Source organism: Aspergillus piperis (genome assembly GCF_003184755.1).
Source record: "Aspergillus piperis CBS 112811 unplaced genomic scaffold BO85scaffold_29, whole genome shotgun sequence".
NCBI lineage: Eukaryota > Fungi > Ascomycota > Eurotiomycetes > Eurotiales > Aspergillaceae > Aspergillus > Aspergillus piperis.
In genome coordinates, this window is record NW_020291619.1 from 241,879 (window position 1) to 266,281 (window position 24,403).

The 24,403-nt window shown below is 49.8% G+C and overlaps 9 protein-coding genes across 9 annotated transcripts; 5 read left to right on the forward strand and 4 right to left on the reverse strand.

Annotated features, from left to right (window-relative positions):
- Positions 1-1,627: 1,627 nt before the first annotated feature.
- On the reverse strand, positions 1,628-2,546 carry BO85DRAFT_431126 (hydrolase; the record flags this gene model as incomplete). The annotated part of the gene is made up of 3 exons (XM_025658323.1): positions 2,331-2,546; positions 2,012-2,280; positions 1,628-1,925 (listed from the first exon to the last, which is right to left on the reverse strand). The coding sequence occupies exons 1-3, from the start codon at positions 2,391-2,393 to the stop codon at positions 1,628-1,630; spliced, it is 630 nt and encodes a 209-aa protein (XP_025510642.1). The 5' UTR covers positions 2,394-2,546.
- A 573-nt stretch (positions 2,547-3,119) lies between these two features.
- Positions 3,120-4,273, forward strand: BO85DRAFT_492846 (MIP transporter; the record flags this gene model as incomplete). The annotated part of the gene is made up of 4 exons (XM_025663798.1): positions 3,120-3,384; positions 3,451-4,008; positions 4,081-4,151; positions 4,205-4,273. The coding sequence occupies 4 exons, from the start codon at positions 3,120-3,122 to the stop codon at positions 4,271-4,273; spliced, it is 963 nt and encodes a 320-aa protein (XP_025510643.1).
- A 1,337-nt stretch (positions 4,274-5,610) lies between these two features.
- On the forward strand, positions 5,611-10,641 carry BO85DRAFT_506038 (polyketide synthase; the record flags this gene model as incomplete). The annotated part of the gene is made up of 6 exons (XM_025664362.1): positions 5,611-5,900; positions 5,970-6,255; positions 6,313-6,876; positions 6,931-7,752; positions 7,814-8,014; positions 8,070-10,641. The coding sequence occupies 6 exons, from the start codon at positions 5,611-5,613 to the stop codon at positions 10,602-10,604; spliced, it is 4,698 nt and encodes a 1,565-aa protein (XP_025510644.1). The 3' UTR covers positions 10,605-10,641.
- Positions 10,642-11,163: 522 nt separating this feature from the next.
- BO85DRAFT_453829 (uncharacterized protein) lies at positions 11,164-12,670 on the forward strand. Its single transcript, XM_025661142.1, has 2 exons — positions 11,164-11,863; positions 11,931-12,670. Exons 1-2 carry the CDS (start codon positions 11,541-11,543, stop codon positions 12,277-12,279), a joined length of 672 nt encoding a protein of 223 aa, XP_025510645.1. The 5' UTR covers positions 11,164-11,540; the 3' UTR covers positions 12,280-12,670.
- Positions 12,671-12,720: 50 nt separating this feature from the next.
- BO85DRAFT_431132 (monooxygenase) lies at positions 12,721-14,975 on the reverse strand (the record flags this gene model as incomplete). The annotated part of the gene is made up of 5 exons (XM_025658324.1): positions 12,721-13,584; positions 13,640-13,974; positions 14,042-14,190; positions 14,241-14,491; positions 14,553-14,975. The coding sequence occupies 5 exons, from the start codon at positions 14,973-14,975 to the stop codon at positions 12,721-12,723; spliced, it is 2,022 nt and encodes a 673-aa protein (XP_025510646.1).
- Positions 14,976-16,104: 1,129 nt separating this feature from the next.
- On the forward strand, positions 16,105-17,783 carry BO85DRAFT_453831 (uncharacterized protein). Its single transcript, XM_025661143.1, has 5 exons — positions 16,105-16,357; positions 16,437-16,456; positions 16,514-16,621; positions 16,677-17,065; positions 17,126-17,783. The coding sequence occupies exons 1-5, from the start codon at positions 16,153-16,155 to the stop codon at positions 17,550-17,552; spliced, it is 1,149 nt and encodes a 382-aa protein (XP_025510647.1). The 5' UTR covers positions 16,105-16,152; the 3' UTR covers positions 17,553-17,783.
- Positions 17,784-19,081: 1,298 nt separating this feature from the next.
- On the forward strand, positions 19,082-20,388 carry BO85DRAFT_506046 (taurine catabolism dioxygenase TauD; the record flags this gene model as incomplete). Its single annotated transcript, XM_025664363.1, has 2 exons — positions 19,082-19,945; positions 20,369-20,388. Exons 1-2 carry the CDS (start codon positions 19,183-19,185, stop codon positions 20,386-20,388), a joined length of 783 nt encoding a protein of 260 aa, XP_025510648.1. The 5' UTR covers positions 19,082-19,182.
- A 286-nt stretch (positions 20,389-20,674) lies between these two features.
- Positions 20,675-21,995, reverse strand: BO85DRAFT_463705 (dioxygenase; the record flags this gene model as incomplete). The annotated part of the gene is made up of 3 exons (XM_025661940.1): positions 20,675-21,421; positions 21,479-21,752; positions 21,805-21,995. The coding sequence occupies 3 exons, from the start codon at positions 21,993-21,995 to the stop codon at positions 20,675-20,677; spliced, it is 1,212 nt and encodes a 403-aa protein (XP_025510649.1).
- A 399-nt stretch (positions 21,996-22,394) lies between these two features.
- BO85DRAFT_407523 (O-methyltransferase) lies at positions 22,395-23,996 on the reverse strand (the record flags this gene model as incomplete). Its single annotated transcript, XM_025657364.1, has 3 exons — positions 22,395-23,050; positions 23,118-23,687; positions 23,754-23,996. 3 exons carry the CDS (start codon positions 23,994-23,996, stop codon positions 22,520-22,522), a joined length of 1,344 nt encoding a protein of 447 aa, XP_025510650.1. The 3' UTR covers positions 22,395-22,519.
- Positions 23,997-24,403: the final 407 nt, after the last annotated feature.

The window sequence follows — 24,403 nt, forward strand, 5'->3', positions numbered from 1 at the left end:
TAGCTCGACATGAGCGCGAAGTATAGAAACGCCATCTACAGAATCCCATCAACAAGCTCACATTTAAAGCATAGCCACGGTATCCATCGTCGGGTGAATTGCGAGACCAAAGTTATATTTACATTGACATGCGCGGATTGTGCTTCGTGGTAGTAAAAGAGCATTTTTTTGCGCATATTGAATTCTATGGAAATATGATAATTGTGTTTGGCGAACGTATAGGATAGAGGAGATGGATACTGTTTATGGTTAACTGGCAGCTAAGGAGTGGTGGTGAAAGAGAAACTATATTAAATGACAAAAATACAGCTAGTGATTACTATCAGGATTGGAGACTAAAGATCAATATCACCTAACATATTTCCGTTACACTATTGTATGAAGATATGTACATGATAATACTGATCCCTATTACAAAGCCACCTAACGAAACCCCCTCACTCTGCAAACTTCCCATTCTCTCCCGTTCCTCCATCCTTCATCGCCTCCAATAAATTCTCACTCAGGCCAGGATGCCATCTCCCAAAGGGAATGACATACCTGCCCCCATCATCCACCTTGATGTCCTCCTCAAATCCGGCCCAAAGGAGCGACTTCTGGCGTGTAAAACACGGGCTTCCTAACCCACACACTGAGCTTCGGAGCATTATCATAGAACAGGTTATTAATAATCCCTGGATTCTGAGTAATGCTGACCACACCCTTCGACTCAACCAGGAACCAGTTGCCTGTTTTGCTGATGGCGTAGTTCGTATTCGCGTCTGATTTGGGATCGGGGAAGGAAGTTAGGGCCGAAGGCGGAACACCGACAGTCCGAGAGAGGAAATCGACGACCGTGCGGGAGGTTAAGATGGCGCAGACGGTGTTGGGCGATGTAGATGGAGATTAAGCTGTAGAGGTGAGAATTGGAGAGAGAAGAGAGGTTCGTAGCCCTGGGTGGTGCCATTAGTTGGGGTGAGCCATGCTACAGCGGTGTTATTAGAGAGGTAGGGATGGTGGGAAGCTTGGCGAGGTCAAAAAGGGTAGGGGGTAGGGGGTGGGTGTGTATGAGTTTGCCTGGTGGAGTTGTCGAATTGTCCGGCACGATGTAAAATGCGAGCTAGTCCTAGATAGTGGAGGAGGCACTGGTGATGATTACGACGCGACCGGTTTGGGGAGGCAGATTTTCTGCAGTGTTGGTGGGCTTGGCAGGGAATAGTTGGGGCCAGATGCGTTCGAATATCTGCACGGTGGCGGTGGAGCGGGGGACTTTGAAGGTTAGCATAATCTCGATTGCAAAATAACAATGGAGGGTAAGGCAACGCTCATAAAGCATGAAGCAAGAACTAGCTAACTAGCAGGGTTACTAGTTGCTGGGCTGCGTTGCGGTGGAGATGGCATCGCATATACATAGTCTCCATGGTCTAGTGGATGTTGCTAACCGTTAAGCTACATGAAAGGCGTGAGGGCCAAGACTGCGTGCGCATGAATTTAAAGTGAGCCGAAAGGCAACTCGTGCTTCGCAAGGTTGCATACAGCTGGGTGCATGGACTGAATACCAGCATGGAATTCGGTGAGGCTATCAAGCAGTAGTAGATACATCCAGTTTCATCATAACATTGCATAAGTAGAATAGAGAACTTCAAAATTACTCCGTGCCCTTCTGAGCTGCTTGGTAACTCTGCATCACGCACCAATATCCAGGAATATGTTCGGTCCAGATAGCTCCGAAGCCCTCGATATCGCGCCGCCAATCGCGGTGAAGCTCGCCCGCAACAGCCGCCCAGTTCAGCAGTTGACAACCGGCTGCTACCATGCGTTTGTGCGCTGCCTCGCGCGTATGCTCTGCAAATGTGCCTGAGGCATCGGTCACTACGAACACATCGTAGCCTTGCTCAATGAGGCTGAGGGCGGGGAAGGCCACGCAGATTTCAGTCAGGACGCCACTGTGCAAGTTAGCGGTTGCGTGAGAGATTTGATGATATACATCTGTGGGTAGATCTGTGGGTGGTGAAGTAAATGCTGGGCTCACCTGATCACAATCTGCTTTCGGCCGGTCTTCTTGATCTCATTCACAAAGTCCTCATTGTCCATTGCATTAATCTGTCCAGGACGGCGGATCAGGGGCGCATCCGGGAGGTAGTCGGTGATCTCCTTGACAATGGGTCCATTGGGACCAGTGTCGAACGAGGTCGTCAACACACTGGGAGATTTGTAGTATTGAGCGACTTTGGCAAGGGCCATTACATTCCTCTGGAATTCATGTTGTTGAAAGTCGCGGACGAGGTTGATCAGACCTGACTGGAAAATGTTTAGAACGGATACAAGCAAAGTTTGAGAGGGCAAAATACCTGGTGATCCACGAAGAGGAAGATGCATTTGTCGATGTCAAGTCGGGTATACTTGGCCGGCATAGTTGCTGTTAATTGCACTTCTCAATTATATCACTGAAAGTATTTATGATTGAGGTTGAAATGTTTGCGCTGCAGTTTGCGACGGAAAATGTCGGCCTATAAATGTTGAATCAGGAAAGCTGGTGGGAAAGCTAATCGCCTCTTCGACGTCACCACCCATCATCGATATTTTGTGTAACAGACAGACCTTGTCTAGGCGATGCCTGGACCAAATGCCCATATCGGCGCGTCCGATTAGCTCATCATTCTTCAGCATTAGAAGTCCGGGGAGAAGGACAACCCAAGATGGAGCTTGAGGTCAACACTCATGACAATCAGGCTAATCAGATGAAGCCGTCGGTTCCTGCCGACCAGGTGACCCTGTCAAGATGCAGCTTTAACTTTGTTAAAGCATTGGTTGGAAATCGGAGACTGATCGAGATCGCTCATCCCGAGGTGGGGGAGGCGCAGCGATGAGCAGCTGCAGATCGACCAGGAACGTGGGGAGGAACTGATCGCCACTGAATACAAAAGTCTGCTCTGAAACTGAAGCACTTAGTACAAGATTATTCAGGGTTACGGAATCGGGGAAGACCTCGGCGGTTGTGCGTACCATGGAAACGAGTGTGCCGCAGACTCGGTGATGTAATTGACCCAAGCAACGCCCTTACAATATATTCACGGCAGTAAGAACTTCGTGGGCTTCGTCCACGAACTCAGCAAGTATGATTAAATTCTCAATTGACAATGGCAGGCCTACTATTTCGTCCCCAGAATGACATTGACCCCAGCGTCAACGTCCAACAGCTATCGTGCAAGCCCCATGTGCCGCCGTTCGTCGGCCGCATAGGCGGCAATCAGGGCATTGTCCTCGATCGGGCCGATCCAGATAATGCCGAATTTCTGCGTAAAGTGCCAGATGCTGCTCCATTAATGAGTGCACGAGATTCCTTTAATGTGCGCGGGTTCACCGATCTTAACCTCTGGCGATTTGCGGTGGTGGAATGCGTTGGTATCACCCTCCCGGACATATCTGCTATCTATTAGGAAATATAATAACCCTCCGTGATGGACTCAGGAACCATGATGTTAGCCTTTATTACTGCCTGGTCGGCAGCTACTCCCGCTAATGTTGCCCCCCCTACTCCCACCACACCAGCTGGGATCTTTGCTACAACAGCCTTTCTCGGCCCTCTTGTCGGTGCCTTTACTAATTGGGCACTACTGACCCTCTTCATTTTCTCTTTCTTGGCAGTCAGTGGAAGCCATCTCAATCCGACCATAACGCTAGCCACATTCTTTGCGCGGCTTATTTCCTTGCCACGTATGGTTCTTTACCTGGCCGGCCAAATCCTCGGCGGAGCTCTGGCCGGATGGATATTACAGTCAGCGTTCGGATCCGGACAGTATAGTGTCGGTGGGTGTGTGGTTGATACCGCCCTAGTGCCGGTCCGAGAAGCCTTTGTGCTCGAGTTCATCTGCTGCCTCATACTGATCTTCCTGTCATTCGGTGTTGGATTAGATCCCAGACAGGTTAGGGTGTACGGAGCTGCGTTGTCCCCATGGTTAGTGGGAATGGTGTTGGGAGTCGTAAGCTTGGGATCCTCGTATACGCGGGAAGGCTATGGGGGTGCATGTATGGGTTTCTCATATTGGCTTTGCCGTGCAGCAAGCTTTGAAGTATAATGAAGCTAATTTGGTCGTATAGCACTCAATCCCGCGAGATGCTTTGGTGTATACGTGGGATCATCCTTTCCCGGTTACCATTGGATTCACTGGGTAAGTTCGTAATTCGAGAGGGGCTATGTGATGATTTTAAGTTATCAATGCAGGTTGGGCCTCTTGCTGCCGCCATCGGACACGGCCTAGTCTACTACCTGGTGCCACCATGGAAAGCATGACCAAGCATTACTTTGGTGCTGACGCAACAGGAGCTCTTATCTTGAGGCTGAAGTAAGCTGGTGGGTCACCTGGGCATCGGAGCTCAAATCATTGACTTCAGATACTAGGAAATACATCCAATAGTGCTGGAACCTGGCAAGGACACCAGTGCTCTGTGACGCCACTTAAGGTTACTAGCTCAGATGAGTGGCTCAATGGCCGGTAGTCAGCCAAGCTGACGACGTTTATCGCTACCCCCAGAGTCGGACATGAGGTACTGTGACCCAGGATTCACGTCATCCACAACAGTCTGTTAGCGAGTGTTGAGGCGAGCCATGCCTTGATATGATACAATGAGTCGTATTCAGCTGGGGGTTTCAGCTGCGCCACCGTTTGACCTGTCCACATGAGGCTTTATCTTGAATGAGCAAGGCAACAGCTCGGATCGTTTGACGTTTCCAGCGAATGTGTGCATTTAGTCGCCGAGAGAAGCTCGACGACGTGGCACACACCCGAATGGAAGGATATGTTTTCCTTCCGGTTTGGAATCAATGATGGAACCGACGAAGGCGGCTTCACCTACACTAGTGCTTTGGTATATAGTGTTCACAACTGCGACGATTTGGGGGCTTGTGCATTTGCGGATTGCATGAACTATCTTTTTAGCACTTCTCGAACATCGATCCAACTGCTAGCTATGTAAAAGGAACGGTGTAGAAGAATATCTGACAATTTCCATGTGACATAAACAGGCTTATGCGGGAAGGGGATGCTGGCTTGAATAGATCTCCCAGAAAGAAATGGAGACCGGTGGATAAGTTAGCATGAATGAGGGCAAGCTTTACTTGCGGGTGATCACCACGTAATGATTGTTCGAGATCGCCAGACTACGTAATGGTCAAAATTCTCCGACCGTCTAGTATGTCGATCTGTGGTCCATCAAGGCCCGAGCGTTGGGATCTTGTCCAGTCAGAGAAAATTCTGCTCTCTCCAAGTGACTGACTGCCCACCAGCATAAACTTCAACGATCTGCCCTGCAGAACCCTGAAGGCTTGTTCATCCCACATATAGCTCTCCTGTATGCGTAGGGCTGCTCGCATACCTTATTCATTTACGATGTGAGCTGGCAGTAGAACTTCTGCACTTGATACTATTAGAGTTGAAAAAAGGCGGTAGCCATATCTGCAGCCGGCAGCCGGCAGCCGGCTGTTCAACTGATTGGAGATATATAGAAGAGGTATCGCACCCAATCTTTGTGCTCACATAGGTTGTATATGATATCGCATCTCTTTAAACACAATCCTTATCTCGCAAGACCCAGAATTATTTTACCATAGGAGTCGTTGACATGCAGAAAATGGCTCCCCCACGACTTCTCTGCTTCGGTGACCAAACCACTGATTCATGCAGCCGTATCAAAGACTTATACGCGAAGGCGACTCAATACAATCGTCTACACGACTTCCTGACTGTCGTCGACCGTCTCGTCCGTTCACAGCGATTGGGCATATCGACTACTGACAACCCCCTTTTTGATGATTACGATTCGATGGATACCGTGGCTGAGGCCTATGCTCAGCGAACGGATTATGGTGTCGTTATGCCCACCGTGCTACTCTGCGTAGCTCAGCTTGGAGGTTTGATCCTGTGAGTGCAGCAAGGTGTAACTGTTACCGCCGTGAAGGAGTAAGTCTGCCCATGACTGACATGAAATAGACACCTGGAGGAGGACCCAACTCTTCTGTGGGGACAAACTTCCAAGTTGCACATCGTTGGTCTCTGCACTGGGTTGTTCCCGGCAGCTCTGGCGGCCACTGTCCCATCACCGGCAGAGTTGCTTCCTTTGTCGTTACTCATGGTTATGTTATCGCTGCGCCTGGCAATCCAGGTGGACCGCCGATCTCGCTACATTGAGGCTTCGACCCAGAGCTGGGCAGTATCGGTGAAGCGGGCCTCGGCCGGCGAGCTGGAAAGAGTGATTGCATCCTTTAATGAGGAACAAGTACGCCAACTTCATCAATAAAATTTCTGAAGATGCACTAACCAACTGAGGAAGGAGCTTCCAGAACATAAGCGGGCGTATATAAGTGCCGAACTTGATACATCTGTGACGATCAGCGGTCCTCCGTCCACGCTATCCCTCCTTATGCGCCACCCCTCAATCAGCAACCTGCCAAAGTCGGAACTACCAATCGCCGCCGCATACCATGCTCCTCATCTCAAAAGACCTAGCTTGGAGGATATTTTAGGGCCTTTGAAGGTTCCAGACCTTCGAGTTCGGCGAAATGTTACTGTGGTGTCCCCAAACTCTGGCATGCCGTATGCCACTGCCTCCTTGCGCGGACTGCTACATTTCATGATGGCTGATCTCCTCCAAAATAAGGTCTCCTGGAACAGGATGATGAGAGGACTCCCTCCGGGCCTGAGGACACCCAATGCTACGATGGCTGTTACACCAAGCGACCGGCTCGGATCATTGGTGGACGAAGCCTTCCTCGGTGAGTACTTCGATGCTGATTATAACACTGTTGCTATTGTTGGTATGTCATGCCGGCTTCCAGGTGTCGGCTCGCCAGATGATCTGTGGAAGATACTAGAGAATGGTCAGAGTATATATAAAGGGGTGAGTCAATCTACCTACATGATGGTGTGATTTTCGGCATTGACATTATTTCAGACACCTGCAAAGTATCTTGATGCCCACACCAGTGTAGACCGATTCGGGAGTGTGACGAACAGCAGTCAATCGGTACAAAGCCGCTTCATTGACCAGCCCGGGCTATTTGACGCTGGCCTGTTCAACGTCGCTCCCGATGATGTTAAAGACATGCACCCAATCAAGCGGCTTCTACTCCTCGCCATGTACGAGGCACTTGAAAGTGCTGGGTATACCCCCCATAGTCGTGACTCCCAGCGCGTGGGTACTTTCATTGGGCAGGCCACAGACCAGCCACGCTACCTTCGCGATACTGTTGGCGCTGGGCGATTGAATCAATACTTCAAGTGGGATGGCCCTTCATATACCATTGAAACAGCATCTTCTCCAAGCACAGCCCCTATGGAGATGGCGTATCATGCTCTACGTCGTAGTGAGTGTGATATTGCGGTGGTCGTAGGCACTAATCACTTGTCTGATCCGACGTGCAACTCCACCGAGGAAGGGCACTTTCTTTCGGAAGGAGTGGGTGTGGTTATACTTAAGCGGCTTCCAGACGCGCTCAAGGCTAATGATCGCGTTCGGGGTGTCATCACCGCTGTGGTCTCTAATAATACAGGTAATCCCTGCAACAAGCCTCCTCAGAAAAGGCTCTTAAAAGACGTCCTGCGACGCGCCCGTCTCGGTCCAGGGGACTTGGACTATATAGAAGGGGACGGGTGTGATGAGGAGCAGAATATGGCGCAAGTCGAGTCGATCGTGGATCTCATGTCACTCGCGCCTGAAGGGAATGAGCCCCTGCGCGTCGGCTCTGTCAAGCCGACTGTTGGCCATTTGGGAGCAGTAAGTCCTAACACAGAGCTCTATGACTTTACCAGTGTTCGCTGACTCGTCGCTGAAACAGGCCTCTGGCATTCTTTCTGTGCTCAAATCTGTCCTCATGCTTGAGCGGGAGTTAATCCCTCCTGATGTTGGTATTAGCTCAGCCTCGAAGCGACAATTAGCCAAAGGCAAAGTTGAAGTTCCTCAGTCGGCAATGGCATTCCTGCAGTCTCGTCGGGGGCGTGATACGCGCCGCATTCTGGTCAACCACTCCAATGCTATGGTAGGTCAACTACAAGGACTGACTTGACTGGTCAACTAACGAATCATCACTTCAGGGCGACAAAATGGCATTACTTATTGAAAATCATCCATGCGCTATCCCTCAAAAGCGCTCTGACCAACGCGCTAACTATATGGTGGCGGTATCCGGACAGACGGTGAAGTCCCTGAGAGGCAACCAAGAGCGACTTCTACAGTATTTGCAGGCACAGCCTGAGGTGCAACTGGCCAACATAGCATATACGACAACTGCCCGACGACTGCATCATGTATACCGTCGCGCATATTCCGTGGGTCATGTCCGGCAGCTCAAGGAGATCCTGCAGAAGGAGCTTGCAGATCCCCTGCCTGTGGATCTCGTTGGCATTCAACCAAGCCGGGTCTTTGTATTCACTGGCCAAGAGGGACAATATCCGGGGATGGGGCGACAGCTCTTCAGGACGTGTCCTACCTTCAAACAACGACTGCTTGAATGTAACAACATATGCACACAGCTTGGATACGGACCGTTTGTGGACATCATTGAACGGGAAGATCTTGACCTAGGCGACGTGACACCCGTCCAGAGCCAGCTTGCTGTGATCTCGCTGGAACTGGCACTGGCTCATGCATGGCGGGCCTGGGGCACTACGCCTGATATGGTTTTGGGACATAGCTTGGGTGAATACGCAGCACTGTGTGTAGCAGGTGTCCTCTCTCTCTATGACACGTTGTATCTGGTTGGAGCGAGAGCACAGCTTATCCAGCGCGACTGCACCAGCGACGCACACGGCATGCTCACCATTAGATCGGATCCCGAAACGATTCGAGACACACTGCTACAGTATGAAGAGTTTGCGGGTTGCACAATATCCTGTCTCAATGGTCCCTCTTCAACTGTCGTAAGCGGTGAGCATGATCAGCTCTGCCTGCTAAAGGACCACCTAGCGGGGATATCCACCCGGCTCCTTCCTGTGCCATTTGGATTCCACTCGCCGCAGATGGATTCCACACTGGATGAGTACCGTCAGCTGTGCTCGTCTATCCAGTTCAATGCCCCACGAATCCCAGTTATTTCCACATTAACAGGTTGCGCTGTTGAGCGTGCTGGAATCTTCGAGCCAGATTACCTCGCAAGGCAAACCCGAGAACCGGTCAAGTTCCAGGATGCACTTCGAACCTGCGAAATGAAGCTTACTGAGAAAGGCAAGGGCCTTTGGCTTGAAATTGGCCCTGCCCCGGTCTGTACTGAAATAGCTCAATCTCAGCAATCAGTCCCAGGGCAGCACATGCTATTCTCCCTCAGTCCTAAGCGGGATGACTGGGAAGTCATCTCACAGGCACTGACTCAACTATATACAATTGGATCAGACATAAACTGGGGAGCTTTCCATTCAGACTATGTCGACAATCTGCAGCTGCTTGATCTACCCAAATATGCCTTTGATTTGAAGGACTTTGGCATCCCATATCAGAAGGATAGTGTACGCATGACAGGAGGCAGACCTAATGGACCCAGTCGGGAAATACCCTTCTCTACCAGCACCTTGCACAAGATAGAGAAAGAAGTGCATGGCGATAAGAGATCTGCGGTAACATTTTTGTCGGATCTCTCGCTACCAGCCTTACTTTCTGCTCTAAAAGGTTACAGCATGTTCAATCAGTGTGTCTTTCCAAGCTCTGTCTACACGGACATGGCTTTGACGGCTGCCTCTTACACATGCAAAGTAATGGAAGCAGTCAGCGAAGTTCCTCCCATGAGTGTGTCCAATATGGAAATTATCCAACCACTCGTCGTGCGACAGAATCAGCCCAACCCTGTTCTTAAGCTCCGCGCCGAACGCAGCAAGGGAAGCAACTGCGTGGAGGTCGTGTGTTCCTCGCAGGCCCCATCTAGCCCAGAGGAGCAACGGCTTGCCCGATGTACTGTCTACTTCGACTCGAGCGATTCTACGAAGCAAAATTTGAGGGACAGAAGCCAGCACACCCAGGCCAAATGTGATACACTGCAACGAGCAGCCCGCACCGGCTCGGCTCATCATCTTCGCAACAGCATGATTTATAGACTGTTCGCTCAACCCATTGTGTACGGTCCCCGCTACCGATGCATCCGGGAAATTACCATGCACGAAGAAATGAGAGAAGCAACGGCCATAATCAAGTTCCCCAGACCCGCGACCGGCGAAACCTTTACCGTCAGCCCGTACTGGATGGACTCGTTCATCCAACTAGGCAGCTTCGCTCTCAACGGACACGACAAGGCTCCAGAGAACACATCATACATCTGCACGGGCTGGTGGAAGCTCTGGGCACCGGCTGACCTGTCACCTGATCGAGAATATACCAGCTACGTGCACATGCAAGAGACGGAGCCAGAAAGCGGATTACACATTGGCGAGGTGTATCTCTTGTCTGATGGACAGATTGTGGGAGGATGCACCGGACTTCGATTCCAGCAGCTTCCGAGACCTGAATTGTGTGAGCTTCTCACTACGGGTACCAGCCGTAGTGTTGCAAAGGCGCCTGCTCCCAGCACTGAACCTGAAACTCCATCGTACACCAAGCCTCAGATTATCAAGGGTAAAGCGGTGCGGTTTCTTCGGCTGTTATGATGTTTTAGAAGGCGTCCGTAGGACATTTATGTTTGGCAGCTTGATGTACACCAGCACTTGCCTGGTCAGAAAGACTAGCATGTATCTCTTCAGACACTCTTGATTCAGTATAGTAGTACATGTATAAAATATAAGACTTCAATTATTCTCACCCACACACAATATGAAGAAACAAGAAATCAAGCAGAAATATCACAGTCACGACTTTGTCGAAGATAGTCAGTCATGCAGCCCCAGCGAAGCTAGCAGCAGCAACAAGCATATAAATTGTTGAGAAGCACGATAGCAGAGCCAAACAGACTGGTAGACTGAGATAGACACCATGCGATTACCGATTCTGCCACCTCTCTTAAAGGCGGTACGAAAACCAACAGAATCCAGCGTCTGTTTTTCGGAGCTGTAGAAAAGTATATCCGCTGATATCCGCTTATTTCCGTACTTTTCTTTGCGAGGTCGACGGAGTTCTGCCGCTTAGAGCGGTCAGTGGAGCGGTCAGGGTGGGCTGTTAATGGAAAGCGAGTGTTGCGAGCCTTTTGATTCGAAGAAATAAACGGAGTAGTAGCATACTCAGCCTCGAATTATGCGCCTATTGACAGGTTTACGGGAATATAAGTGGTTAGACCTCAAGGAAATCATCACTCGCTGGTCGATTGGCAGCCAGAACATGTGGTAACCGACTGGTCTTCTCAGGTCTAAGCCATGCACTCCTAATAGCTCCAGCTAACCAGTCTCGGCAACTGTACCCTCCCAACCCCGCTTACATTAGTTTACAGATCTCTAAGCGCTGGGTATTATCATGATCACCTCAACCCCACCCAGCTGTAGAACAGAAAACCCTGAGATTGTTTGCTACCTCTGTACTTTATATCAGAAATTCCCCGTTTCCGTCGTACCTCTTCATACCATATTTTTTCCCTGTCCCTACTGAAACCAACCATGGACCTTGACGATCCACCCATAGAGCTTACTCCCTCTCCCATGCGCGTCCTTGTGCAAACACTCACTCACCTCGTTCCGTCGGACAATCTTATCGCCAATGGTGAACCATACGGTGACAAGCTACTCTCCATGCTCGACCGAACCTGCAAGCATGTTTGGGATTTTCCATATGAACCAGGCCTGCAACGCTGGTACTCCTACGGCGACGAGTTCGGCTACAACAACCGGGTGTGCTTTTTCCTACTGGACTATGGCACTGCTCCGAACGGCAATGATGAGGAGGTTCCGATCCAGTGTTTTACGTGGGATGGAGAGAAGTTGTATGTTTCTTCTTCCTACTTGAGGAAAACATTATAGACAGTGAACTAACGAAAGAACTTATTCCAGCATACCCAAGCCCGAGCTCCTCCAAAGCGAGGATGTTCAAGCAGAGTTGAAGGAGGTACCGTTTACACCAGGTCCTTCCGACCGTGGGGAGATACCGCCGATGCGGGATATAGTGCGGCGGAGGCTACGGAAAGCACAGTTTTTGTCGAAACGAGAGCTTGACTATATGGCGGAGCATCCGGAGGATCAGGAGTGGTTGCAGAGAAAGGTTCGCCCAAAACCTGGGCGAACCTTTTGGAGCAGATGGAAAGGAGAGGAAAGCAGAATGAGGATGAGAAGGGAGGGGAAGATTATGTGGAGCAACAACAATGAAGAACACGAAGGAGAAGTGCATTCAGGCTATGTATAATTCTGTAGGCGTTGGACGGCGTTGGTTCTTGCTATGTCGCTGATGGTCATGAAAATTGTCCTGCGAGGGGGGAGCAAAAGGTGGATCGCGCTACTAAGTATGCTCGAGCCAATTCGGGGACCAGCTTCGTTCGTGATTGGTCCGAGAAAAGTATGTACCAACAGCTACTGGTGAAGATTAGCCAGGTGGATCAAGCGGTGCGTTACTGTAAGTGCTTGCATACACTATAATTTGACATTCCCGCGTTAGTGGCGAGTTGTGATATCGGAATACTGGATCATGTGGGACATCTAGCCAATGAAGACAAGAAGCTCAGGCGTGGATCAGGCACAGTGTGAATAGAGGAAATAAAACTCATCATCGTATAATTAGCTTGTGATGTCTACTGAATACCTTTGCGTCAGGCACCGAGTATGCCGTAAAGTCGAACCTAGACTGAAATCATAGCGAGGCTTTGGCAGTGGCACTTTCCGCTGCAGCGGTATGCCGATAAGCTGGTGGAAGAAGTCCTTCCAAAGCTGCTTTGATCTGCAGCGCGAGAGTGCGCGAATGCCATCGGTGCTGCTGCGTGTAACCTCCCATAATCCAGATGTTGTCAATATTCAAGTGTCGCTTCCACATGCCACGGATTTCTCCCTCATCATCAAGACCCCAGGTCGCATCCAAGCGCGAGGCAATGTCTCGAGGTCCGAGGATTCGTTTCTCGCTCCCATTAGGTTGAGCTTCACCTGCCGACTCATTGGTGCTCGGTTCCCCACCAAGAATCTCCGTGGCTGTTGTTACAATGTTGGAATCGGAGAAACCAGTACACCAAACAATAGCATCCGCATCAACACAGCTACCGTCGGAGAACCGAAGACCTGATTTTGTATAAGCCACAGGTTCGCCCCCCGCTTTTACGTTAACCCTTCTCTCCTCGATCAGTTTTGTGCCACCGACATCGACATAATGTCCGCCGGCACGCTCGAGCAGATTATGCATCAATGCGCAGTCTGGGTTTCGGCTATCTAGGACGGGGAAGCCAGCTGCTTCAAGTGCAGCGTATCGCCGCGGTTCGTTCGCAGCGAGCATGGCAAACAAACCACGGGCGAGCTGTCCATCCACGACTGCAGGCAGCGATAGTATAAGTTTATCGGCCGCATCAACGCCACCATCATACGCACCGAGACTGTTCTTATCACAGACATACTCGAGCGGCACAATATAAGTAGGGGACCTAACGACCATTGTCGCATCAAGGCCCGCTTTGTGGCAGTCGACAAGGACATCGAATGCTGTATTTGCAGAGCCAATGACGATTACAGACTTGTACGGTTAGCGCCGCTCGGGATTATTTTGAAGATTTCGGAAACAGACTTACATTTGCTCCCTGCTCTCGCAGTAGCTTGGCATTCTTGTAGTCGGCCGAGTGAACACTGATGCCCTTGTACAGTTTAGGATCTGCGATTTGTGGCATGTTAGGCTTTTGAGAGCCAAATCCCGTTGCTATGACGAGGTGCTTTGAAGTGGCCTTGCGCTGGCCCGCAGGTGACGCGAAAGTAACATGCCACTTTTGAGCCACCTCATCATACTCCGTCGACAGGACTTTGACGGAGTGGATAGTATTCAAACTAAATGTCTCCACATAACGACGGACTTGTGAAGCCAGGTCCTGGCGCGTAAGGAGGTGAGGAGTCTGAAGCTCTTTGTCATAGCCTGCTTGGGTCAACGCTTTGCTCTTGTAAACGGATCGAGTAAGGAGAAGCGATCATGGACGACTAACACATATACGGAAGCTCACAGAATGCTGTGGGGATGTGGAACTGCATGCAATCATATCGAAGGGCCCAATTGTCACCAGGGTAAGGGTTGCGTTCGACCATGACGCTCTCCACCCCCAGAGCCTTCAGACGTGCGGAGAGAGTCACGCCGCTAAATATGCTTAGTGAACCATCTAAAAGCTGCCAGGAACCAAGTCTTACGCATTTCCTGCACCAATGATAAAAACGTCTGTTTCGAAATCCATTGATTCATTCAATTTCTTCCCGGGGAGCTGTAGTAGGTTTTCATCCTCTGGTTGCACATCCAAGCTCTCGAGTCTAGTGCTCAAGATCCATATTTTCCAGGCGATCCTTTGCTCCTCACTTACTACAACAGGCAGTAGCAACATCTTACCGCGACAGAGACCCGAAGGCGATTGTGTCTTAAACACGAGCGGACAATCGATGAATTGCTGAACGAGGAAATACATGGTCAGTGCTTGTGGCAAATAAGTGAACCCGATGGGCTCCTACCAGAACTGGTGTGGCCGGAAGAAACACGGCGGCTCCGTCAACCTCAACACCACCGACAACATTCCTTAGATTTGCTGTCTCCAACAAACTTGCAGCGATAGTACTAGGGGCGCTGAATGTGCGCAGGTGCCATGTCAGAGCCAATTGATCCTTCCAGTATGCTTGGTCGGCATAGAAGCAACCTTCCAAGGCTTTGATATCGCCAGTGGCCAATGCATTATTCAAAGAGTCTAACACGCCGCGTGCTTGGATTGTTGCTTCGTCACCCACCATGGATGACGGATCGATCAGATCAAGGGGCAGAGTCGGGAGAGGGTTTTGGTTCATCATGCGCCGCAAGTCCGCACGCTGTGGGTACTCATCCCGACCGGGAGGCTGTGCTGTGCTGTCTGAGCCAATTGTGCTGTTAGTCCTGTGCGCCATGGCGTTGGCCTTTGATATCTATCTCAAGACTCACTAAGGATCATGACTTCGTTGGGATGGTAGGGAAGAATGAACTGTCGCACAAGACTGGGAACCCCGCGGGGACCGAGAGCATTTATGGAATGACATGCGGCAAGGAAAGTGGAGACGGCCCAACGGCGTGGGAGTTTAACTAGGATAGAATAAGGAGACTTTTGACGAAGCCACAGACTGGTGGAGGAATATCGGTAATGTCTTGGTCAAGCTAATCTACACATAATAAAAAGCAGAAGAGATATGACAGGAACAAGGGGCCAATGCAGCCATCACTTCTTCCAGTTAGCGAAGGTTGGGGTTCAACAGGGTCATTTCGGACGGCTTGCGCAGTCAAAAACGAGGCTGTCACAAACGATCCAAGCCACCTGGGACCTGTCAAACTATTACTGCGAGTCTGTCTGTGGTCTCGACGGACCGTTTTCGGTATGTTAGCGTCCTGCCAACGACAGCGGACGCTTTTCTTAGTTGTCTATGCTCTAGTCACAGTTTAGTCCGCTCCACAGCGGCAGGGTTCCGGTGCAAGGCGAGCTTATCGCTTATTCTGGAGTCCCACAGCACCTACTCTATTAGATTAAGTGTCACGCCGTTCCTGCCACTATGCCAGAAAGCGACAAGCTGTGATCCTTTCACCTCCACAGGGCGTCGTGTGCCGCAAACTGAGAGGCCGTGATCAACAGGCCAGGTCATTCACACGACCACCTGGTACGCAACATTGAGTATTTTACCCAAACTCTGAGCAAGGCATCTGGGCTAAAGTACTCGTTTATGTAAATGTAACGTACTCCGAACCCTCCAGCATTCATGCAGTATGCAGCATGCATCCTATATCGCCCTAAATAACGTCGCTACCAAGAGCGCTAAGCGCGACTATCCCGAAAAAGGACATCGTCAAAACCAGTCCACGGCCCATGCGAATGGTGTGTATGCGCCTTGCATTAGTAGCAGGCACCAAGTTGCGGCACCCCCTGAGCGGTCCATAATCGCAAAAATTGGGCCTATCACACTGACGATCAAACAGTTCACGCGTGGATATATGCGCAGTGACATTTGAAGCCTCGACACCCCCACAGCCATTAAGTTTTCTCTCGGTTTTCGAACATGTCTGAAGTTGTGCCATTGTTGACAACCTGTCTTGCGCGAGATGTCACCAGAAGCACTGGCGACTCTCCTCGATGAGCCAGCTCTAGCAGCTCCGTCCGGTGTTACCGCAAATTTTGACAACCCACCGAATAGCAATACGCTGGCTTGGGTAGTAACGACTTTCTGTACCGTGGTACTCACAATATGTTTTCTCTTGCGAATCTTTGCTCGATTGTGGTTGGATAGAAGGATTGGTATCGAGGAAGGTGAGTGATGCTCTAACACCCTTCATCTTCCATTGCTCACTGAAGGAGGGAGACTAACCGAAATTCCCTGTTCCAATAGTGCTGATGATTGGTGCATATGTATTGCTTGACCCTGGTCCCTGTACTCGCATGCACTTAATCCTAACTCCCATCCAGGGCGCCTATTGGGGTACAGCTTATGCAGGCTATGCTTTGATCTACACCCCCGGGTATTACGTTCATACCTGGAATTTACACAATAAGGACCTTATAAGGCCTCTTTATGTACGTTGACGTCCCTCAAGACAATGGCTGTTGCGATTGACTATTAGTTTGGCAGCTGATTCTCATTTACGGATGCTGTTACTCGGCCGTCCTGCCTCTCATCAAGACTGCAATCCTGCTAGATTGGTGCAGAATTTTCGTCCCTATCAACCGCTCAAGGAACGTCTTCTGGTGGGGATGTGTCTCCGTGATAACACTGCAGTGTGTATGGGGTGTGCTGTGCATCCTGTTATTAAACATGCAATGCAGGCCCCATGAAGCCATCTGGAAGTTCTATCTTCCTAGCAAATGCTACTCGCTTCCCGATGTAATGCTCACATCCGCCAGCGTCCAAGTCGCATCCGATATCACCATGTTCTTTCTCCCACAGAGAATCATCTGGCGTCTCCAAATGAATTGGCAAAAGAAAATCGGAGTCTCAATCATTTTTGGCGTCGGTATACTGTGCGTTTTTCCAGATCCATTACTTGACAATGAAATCCAACTAACATCATCCTCTACCAGCGCCTCCGTCGCCGCATGCTTCCGCCTCTCCCACACGGTCGCCTTCGCCAACACAACAGATACCATGTATCTCATCGGACCACTATTATTTTGGGCCTGTGGAGAAATGACCTGCGGTTTCTTTATCCTCAGTGTACCCTGCCTGTCGAAACTCATCATCGAATCGGGACTGCCGCGTAGTGTGAAGCAATCTCTCGGCTTTGGCTCCAAGCCCAGCGAACCATCATACGAGGACTCGGAGCAACCACATCGCTCAGGGCAGTCTGATGCATTGCGCTCACATCCTATGAGGCCATGGCTGAAGGGCACAGATACAATCTGGTCTAAGATAGGAGACGAAGACCATGACCATGATGCCCTGAGAAATTCGGGAAAGTCGGAGTCTCAGACGAGTCTCCATAGAGCAGAAGCCGACGGTCGGAATTGATCCGGGCTTGCTTAGCGCCGTATTAGAGTTAGGAGTTTCAAGGAAAATTTGGTTATATTTAAATTGGATATGGAAATATACTTGCGACATACTTAGGGAACAGTGTTACTCACAATATTTGAGACTATCAACCATAACGGTTAATGGAACCTGTCATATCTCGGAGCTTTGCAGTCGCAGTGCGAAATCATCCAATGCCTCGGGCGGACTGAGCGGGTAAGGCTGAGCCAGACGCCTCATCGTTATTTCGACGGCCACAAGGCACCCAAGCTCGATATATTCCACACCAACAAAAATCTTCATGTAGCTACTACCAAACAACCAATACTGCCATCCTATGTCAATACTCTCAGCCACATCCTAAACCCCTAAAATAACAGGCCTCCCGGTTCGGATCCTTCTCTACCATCCCAGAAAAGCAAGCCCCCTTCCTCAACAACTCCCTCGGGGCGCCAGCCTATAGATTCCGAGCAGTGAGGAGTTATCGTACATGGTAGAAGCTCGATAATACCGAAAGTCATGATAACTGCGAAATATGAAGCCAGATGTGTCTGGTTCATCTCGCTGCCATCGTCTGTACCTCGTCTCGGGCATTGCCCAGACAGAGGTTGATATTGATAGGGTGACTGAACTACCATTGGTCACATTCTTACTTAAAATGCCATTATGCAGTATCATGTCCTACTAAAGCATATACCTACATCTATTCCCCTCCAGAGTGCTGACCTATGTAATAGAGGTCCCCGCAGTAACTGGGTCGTTCATGTACTTTTCTGGCGCCAAGCCTCTCTGTCATTTTGGCCAGGTCTCATAGTCCCTGTCACCATCGTGTGGTTCTATCACCATCTGGGATAGACGATCTATTAGCACTTTACTTCCTGGCCATGTTAATTCAAAAAGTAATGAAAAATAATATGAAAGATCGCTGGCGTAGAAGCAAGCAGATTATTGAGGAGAGGCACCAGGGCCTCAATTCACTAATCATTCTTCCACCACCTACGCGAGGTAACACTCAACTCAGTCTTCGGATCAAGGAACGGTGTTAAGACGTACAGTGATCTGACTTGCTACTAATTAGCGCTAGGGTCTCGCGACGTGGTCGGAGGCAGACAGGTGTCTCAACCCTTTCCTTAATGAGTGCGATCGGACACACAGAATTGCTCTACATATTGCTTCCCATCATCACTTACATATAACGAGTGTAGAGTGAGTTCAATTGTCAGCTGCAAGGTGTGTCAGCCACTCAGCCAGACCCTGGCTCCCGAAGTTGCTTCTTCTGGAATGTAACGCGAGCCTTCCCTTTCAGCACTATTTACAGTCAAATATTTCGAGGTACAATATCATAGCGCAGACACTACATTGAGCAGGATTTGCGATTCAGTTACTACAGACTGACATCGACCCATACCAGCCGAGGTATATCACCATACGTTCTTGTCCGCTATGTCTAGGTCTTCTCTGGCACTTGTCTGACCCTTCTTTGACTATCCTCTGACTATCCTCTGACCATCCTCTAACCATCCTCTGACCATCCTCTAACCATCCTCTGACCATCCTCTGACTCTCTCCTAACTCTTATCTGACTGTTCTCTGACTCTTCTCGTGTCATAAGAAGCTGAAATTGGCCCCAATGAGAAGGATCAAAGTTGCACTGGATATTCTGAGAGCTAGAAGGTGTGGCTCCACGCGACATCTTCCCGGACACCGTCCGCTAAGTCGTGGATTCGCGGCCAAAGTCACGCCAGGCATACCTTCCGTGACGGCTCGTGAGATGCTCGACTCCCAGCGACGTTCCCACGTGGGGGATATCCACCATCATCTCCGAACCAGCGGCATTCTGAAGATACGCCTCCTGTTTCCCGATGACGATAGCCAATATCTGGAGCGCATAATACTTAACCTTTGCGCTCATCACGGGCATGGGCCTCCTACACGCCACAGCGCTTCCCGAGGCTGGTTCTGGGATGTTCGCCCCAGCTCTGCTGGCATAGAGACAGGAGTTCCCCTAGCACGATCAGAAACCATGCAAGAGTTCCAGTGGCACACTGACTGTAGCTACGAGAGCGCACCCCCAAAATACTTTGCGCTTCAAGTTCTGCAGCCTGATCGCTACGGTGGGGGTACCCTGTCCCTCATGACGATTGCCAAGCTTGCGCATCACCTGTCCCCGGCTGTACAGAAAGCTCTATTCGAACCGGAGTTCAAAATCAAAATTCCTCTTGAATTTTCTAAACAGCCTGACCAACAGCACATAATGGGGAGCATCCTTGGATTGGACAAGATGGATAATTCGCTGGTAGTGAGGTTCCGGGAAGACCTGATAGAGCCCATGAACCCCAGGGCTGCGGCAGCATATGAGGAGCTGAAGGTTGCGTTGAATCAGCTGGCAAAAAGTCCTCATTCCATGCTACACCTGACAGGGACGGACTTACCCGAACAGTCAATTATCATACTGGACAACCATAAGTGGCTCCATGGGCGGGATGCCATCAAGGATCCTGCCAGGCATTTGCGTCGAGTGCGATGGAATACAATGTCGTTCCCTTCCGGCACGGCGGGCTCTTAGAAAGGGTGGCCTACCCTCGGATAGGAAGTTTAGGAATGTACTTACTCGATTTATTAATCAGCCAGTAGTGCCGCTGCTTCCGCTGTTCAACATCCATGAGCGTGCTTGGTCAGCTTTACTACAATACCGTGTTGGTAAGGGCATCTCGAAGTCTCTTAAGTGCGAGAGCAGGCAACATTTACTTGCGAAGGGAACGAGGATAAGCGAAATAGCATACGAAAATAGTCAAAAGAAATGAATTGTACTACAGATCTCCAGTCCGAAGACTGAACGCATCCTTATATTATGCTCTCCAAGGATAAATATCAGCGGTACAAACGCCGATTAAAAAATCTATATATAGAGAATTACCCTATATTGTACCATATTATTCGGTCGACAAGCTAATTATGATATATTCCAGTATTTGCTGGTAGCACTTGCCTAGATCGTGTGACCACAAAACTAGACTCAGTCTTCCATTCCTTTTAACCTCATAATCAAGCAGCTAATATATGTGTATAAAGCCCAGACGGTGCAATCAAAAAGTACAACGCCACTCCGGATAAATCTCATCTCAAAACTCCCTACTCTCACCAATGCCACAGACATCAAACACTCCTTGTTCTGGTAGACCGCTCTTAACCAGCGCATCCTTCAACAGTCGTGGCGGTTCCATTACATCCTCCTCCGCAACAGCCCAAGTCCCCCAATGAATCCCAATAGCCTTCTTACATCTTGTATCTTTAAATATTTCCACAGAATCATAAGGGTTTGAATGAACAGTACTCAGAACATGTCGTGGTCTATACGCTCCGATCGGAATGAGTCCAAGATCAAACGGTCCACAGACCTCTCCGATCTCCTTGAAGGCCGGACAAACTGGTAGATTGGCGTAGTCCGGGCCCCAGTCATCAACGTCCTTCGGGAGGTGTGGAACAACGCGATAGCCTGTGTCACCTGCGAAGTAGACCGACTTGCCGCCGGAGGAAACGGACCAGGAGGCCCATAATGTTGTTGCTTTATCGAAGGGGGTGCGAGCAGATGTATGTTGACAGGGGAGACAGGAAATTGTGGCTGTAGCTGAGACGTCGTTGTGTGGTGGGATTGAAGTGGAGTCCGAGGTGTTATCGTCGGTCGTGGCGGCCAACTCGAGATTGACATTCTCCCACCAATCTAGCTCAATGACATTATCTATGCCACAGTCTTCAAACCACCTTTTAAGGCCTTTAGGTACGCAGAATTTGACTGACGGGTGATGTTTCTGAGTTTCAAGAACTGTCGGGTACGAAAGATGGTCATAGTGAGAGTGGCTAATCACAACCTTGACAACCTGTATGTCAGGCATAATCGCAAACAGAACGTGGGGATCAAGACCTACACAATCAATGATCGGGATGTCAGATATATCGCACGGTGTAGGCGTAAATCGTTTGTGTCCTAACCAAGAGAACGGTGAACAACGTTCTTCAAACACGGGATCGAAGAGAACGCGTAGACCAGTAGGGAATTCAACGAAATAGCAGGCGTGACCTAGCCATGTTGCACGCAGCAAGTCGGGGCGTGTGGCAGCTGGGAGAAATGTTGGCTTTGTTACAGGTACGGTCGATAGAGTGGTGTCAGGTTTCTGGCTGTTCCCTGAGAGAAATTTGTGTCTGCAGAGCTTTATCAGACGGTCGATTCAGTTGCCAAATGACGAGTGCATACCGCATCATAGATTTGAATATTTCCGGGAAGGTGAAGTCGCGAGAACTCTCCCATGGATTCCGAAAGCCCTTGACTTGCTCAGTTTGACTTTCATCTCTCACCCAATGGGTCTTTTTGCTCGCACTCTCGGGTGCCGCTTTTGATGCGGATGGCGTGGCGAAGGTCCAGGTATAGTTTTTTCTTGAGGTCATTGTGGTTGTAAATGGTGTTCTCCTTTTTAAGTGCTGTGCGGGTTGAAGAAAGAAGCTGGGGCAGGGCCTGCTCTGCATAGCCACTTCCCGCAGTCCGCCCGATCTATTTCCTGGAAAGAATGTATATCTGGATACAGGATAGGATATATGCGCAACGTCAGGTGGTAATCTTGTTATCAAGGCGTCGGTGCAGGAGCTGGCGCTTAAGCCTCCTCGGGCTGGTTTCAGGCGTCCCATTTTGCCGGTCAGATCCGGGCCACGAACCAATCACACTATCTGCTCGAAGCTTGGTTTCCTTGGTGTATCCCAAAAATAGAAGATGAGCGTATGACCCTATGGGTGATTACTCTACGCTCCCAGCTCAGGTGGATAAACAAATCTTGACTAGACTTTGTTCTGAAACTTGCTCCTCGGTCTTGAATTCCAACTAACAAAGCGTTGGGTTCTATTCACACAGTCCACAAACCGGACAAAAGAATCTCTTCTTCAACCAATCGGTTTCATATCGACCGCCCTGATACAAACTACCCCTGAAACACAAAGTCAAGGAGTCCCAAGGGCGATCCTCGAGGCACATGAACCTCTTTCAGTTCAAACCGGCTGTCGGCTCGCTTAATAACATCACTCCAGTCCTCCACCTTCCGCTCCTTGGAGTTGCAGCCAACAAACATCTGCATGTCCATCGATGCAACCAACTTCCTTACTGGCAATGGAGGCTTCGCGCCTGTTTCCTCGTCATAGTCCTCCGGCAAGACGAAATCAAAAACCACCAAATGGTTTCCTGGCTTTAGGACGCCAAGCAGATTACGAACAATCTGCGACACATATTTGTCGGACCAATCATGCAGGACTGACTTAAGCAGAAACACGTCTGCAGGGAGAGCCTGCGGTTCGAAAAAGTCATGTGTTTGGAACTTGATTCGCGAGGCATAGGGAGTGGAACTGATGTTTTCGTCGAAGGCAGACTGCACCGAGGCGAGGTCCTGCACAACAAGATTGAGCTTCGGATAATTTTCAGCAAGAATAACGCTGATATGCCCGGCTGATCCTCCAAGCTGGTTTACTTTAGTACGAAGCTTCTGATATTATCCACGTAATAATGGCGGGACGGGGAAAACTCACATCAACAACTGTTGCCTCGTCCAAGCTACCCCAGTCGAACTGCTTCAAGACAGACTCAGTCATAACTCCTCTCGTCATACGAAGCCCCTGCATCGCCTCTGCAAAGCGCTTCGCTCGGGACCCTTTTGGCTGACCGGGTCGCTCAGAGTTATCGAGAAGATACCACAGATCTCTACCAATCTGATGGCCATCATATGTCGCCAGTGCGATTGCGCAGGCTGCAACATTCTCGGGAGGCTCGGATTGACCAACAAACCACTTCTTTAAAGCATCTACTCCAACAGTAGCAGCCGGTCGGATATCCTCCATATTATGTTCGAGATATGACTTAACGAACGGGGAACGCACAATGTGCGCTGAAGCCGCCGTGTGCACCACTCGGTCAGAGCCAGGCGCTTCCTCTGCGAAAACGAAGATTGTGAATGCTAATCTGAGGAATCGTCGCACAATTTGCTCGGGCAAGTTGGTTGACTTTGCAATGTCGGCGTAGCTGGCTGAGCCATTTAGAGGGACGGCGTCCCAGAAGTTGAAGTTGTTGAACACATCGAAGGCGAGAAGTGCATGGTTAAGCTAATCTGCGTTAGTATGCTTGGAGTATCCTGAAGGAAAAAGGTGCTTGCTGTTCTGTATACTTACAAACATGCTTTGCTGAAACCAGAAGTCACTCGGGCCGACAATAAGGTGGTGAAGGGTTTCCAGCGTTTCCAAGAGCTTCAGCCGAGGGCCTTGGATCTCTGCACTTGGTGGCAAGGATGCTGGAGAATCGATCGCGAATGATGGTTCTGGCTGGTTCAATGCCTCTAGCTGATTGGCGAGAGACTTTGAGAGATCAGCGATAGTAGAGCCAAGGGCCTCAATGCCCTGCTTCGATGAAGCCATATTAAAATAGTGTTAGGGAGGAGACTGCTAAGTGATTTGCTTCGATCCAGAGTTCCAGAGATCATTATGGCAAGGTGCAGCCTTTATAGCTACCTTTTCATGCAGTCCTCCCTTTGTTTTTCAAACGGTCAACAAACCCAAACAGGAAGTGATGTCCTTGACATGGCATCAGTGCCGCTGGAACCCTCTGGATGTGAACAAAAGCCACTCTCCTATTCGAGAAAGCACACCGCTGAGATTCATTTCTAAAGTCTGCCTCGTTCGTGCTCCACCTCGTCTAAACTGCGTCATATGCCGAAATATGCTAAGTAAAGGGTAGGAATCTTGCGACCCAGCTAATCAGCTCGTATCACCCACCCAAGAACCCGATTCGGTCCGTGCACGCCCTGAACTCTCTGACCGTCTCC

Excerpts from the sequence above, each read along its gene's own strand:
- BO85DRAFT_453831 (XM_025661143.1), top strand. The coding sequence starts at position 16,153 with ATGTCACCAGAAGCACTGGCGACTCTCCTCGATGAGCCAGCTCTAGCA. Across the intron at positions 16,457-16,513 it reads TGCTGATGATTGGTGCATAT|GGCGCCTATTGGGGTACAGC; the intron begins GTATTGCTTGAC and ends ACTCCCATCCAG. Across the intron at positions 16,622-16,676 it reads ACCTTATAAGGCCTCTTTAT|CTGATTCTCATTTACGGATG; the intron begins GTACGTTGACGT and ends TTAGTTTGGCAG.
- BO85DRAFT_453829 (XM_025661142.1), top strand. The coding sequence starts at position 11,541 with ATGGACCTTGACGATCCACCCATAGAGCTTACTCCCTCTCCCATGCGC. Across the intron at positions 11,864-11,930 it reads ACGTGGGATGGAGAGAAGTT|CATACCCAAGCCCGAGCTCC; the intron begins GTATGTTTCTTC and ends AACTTATTCCAG.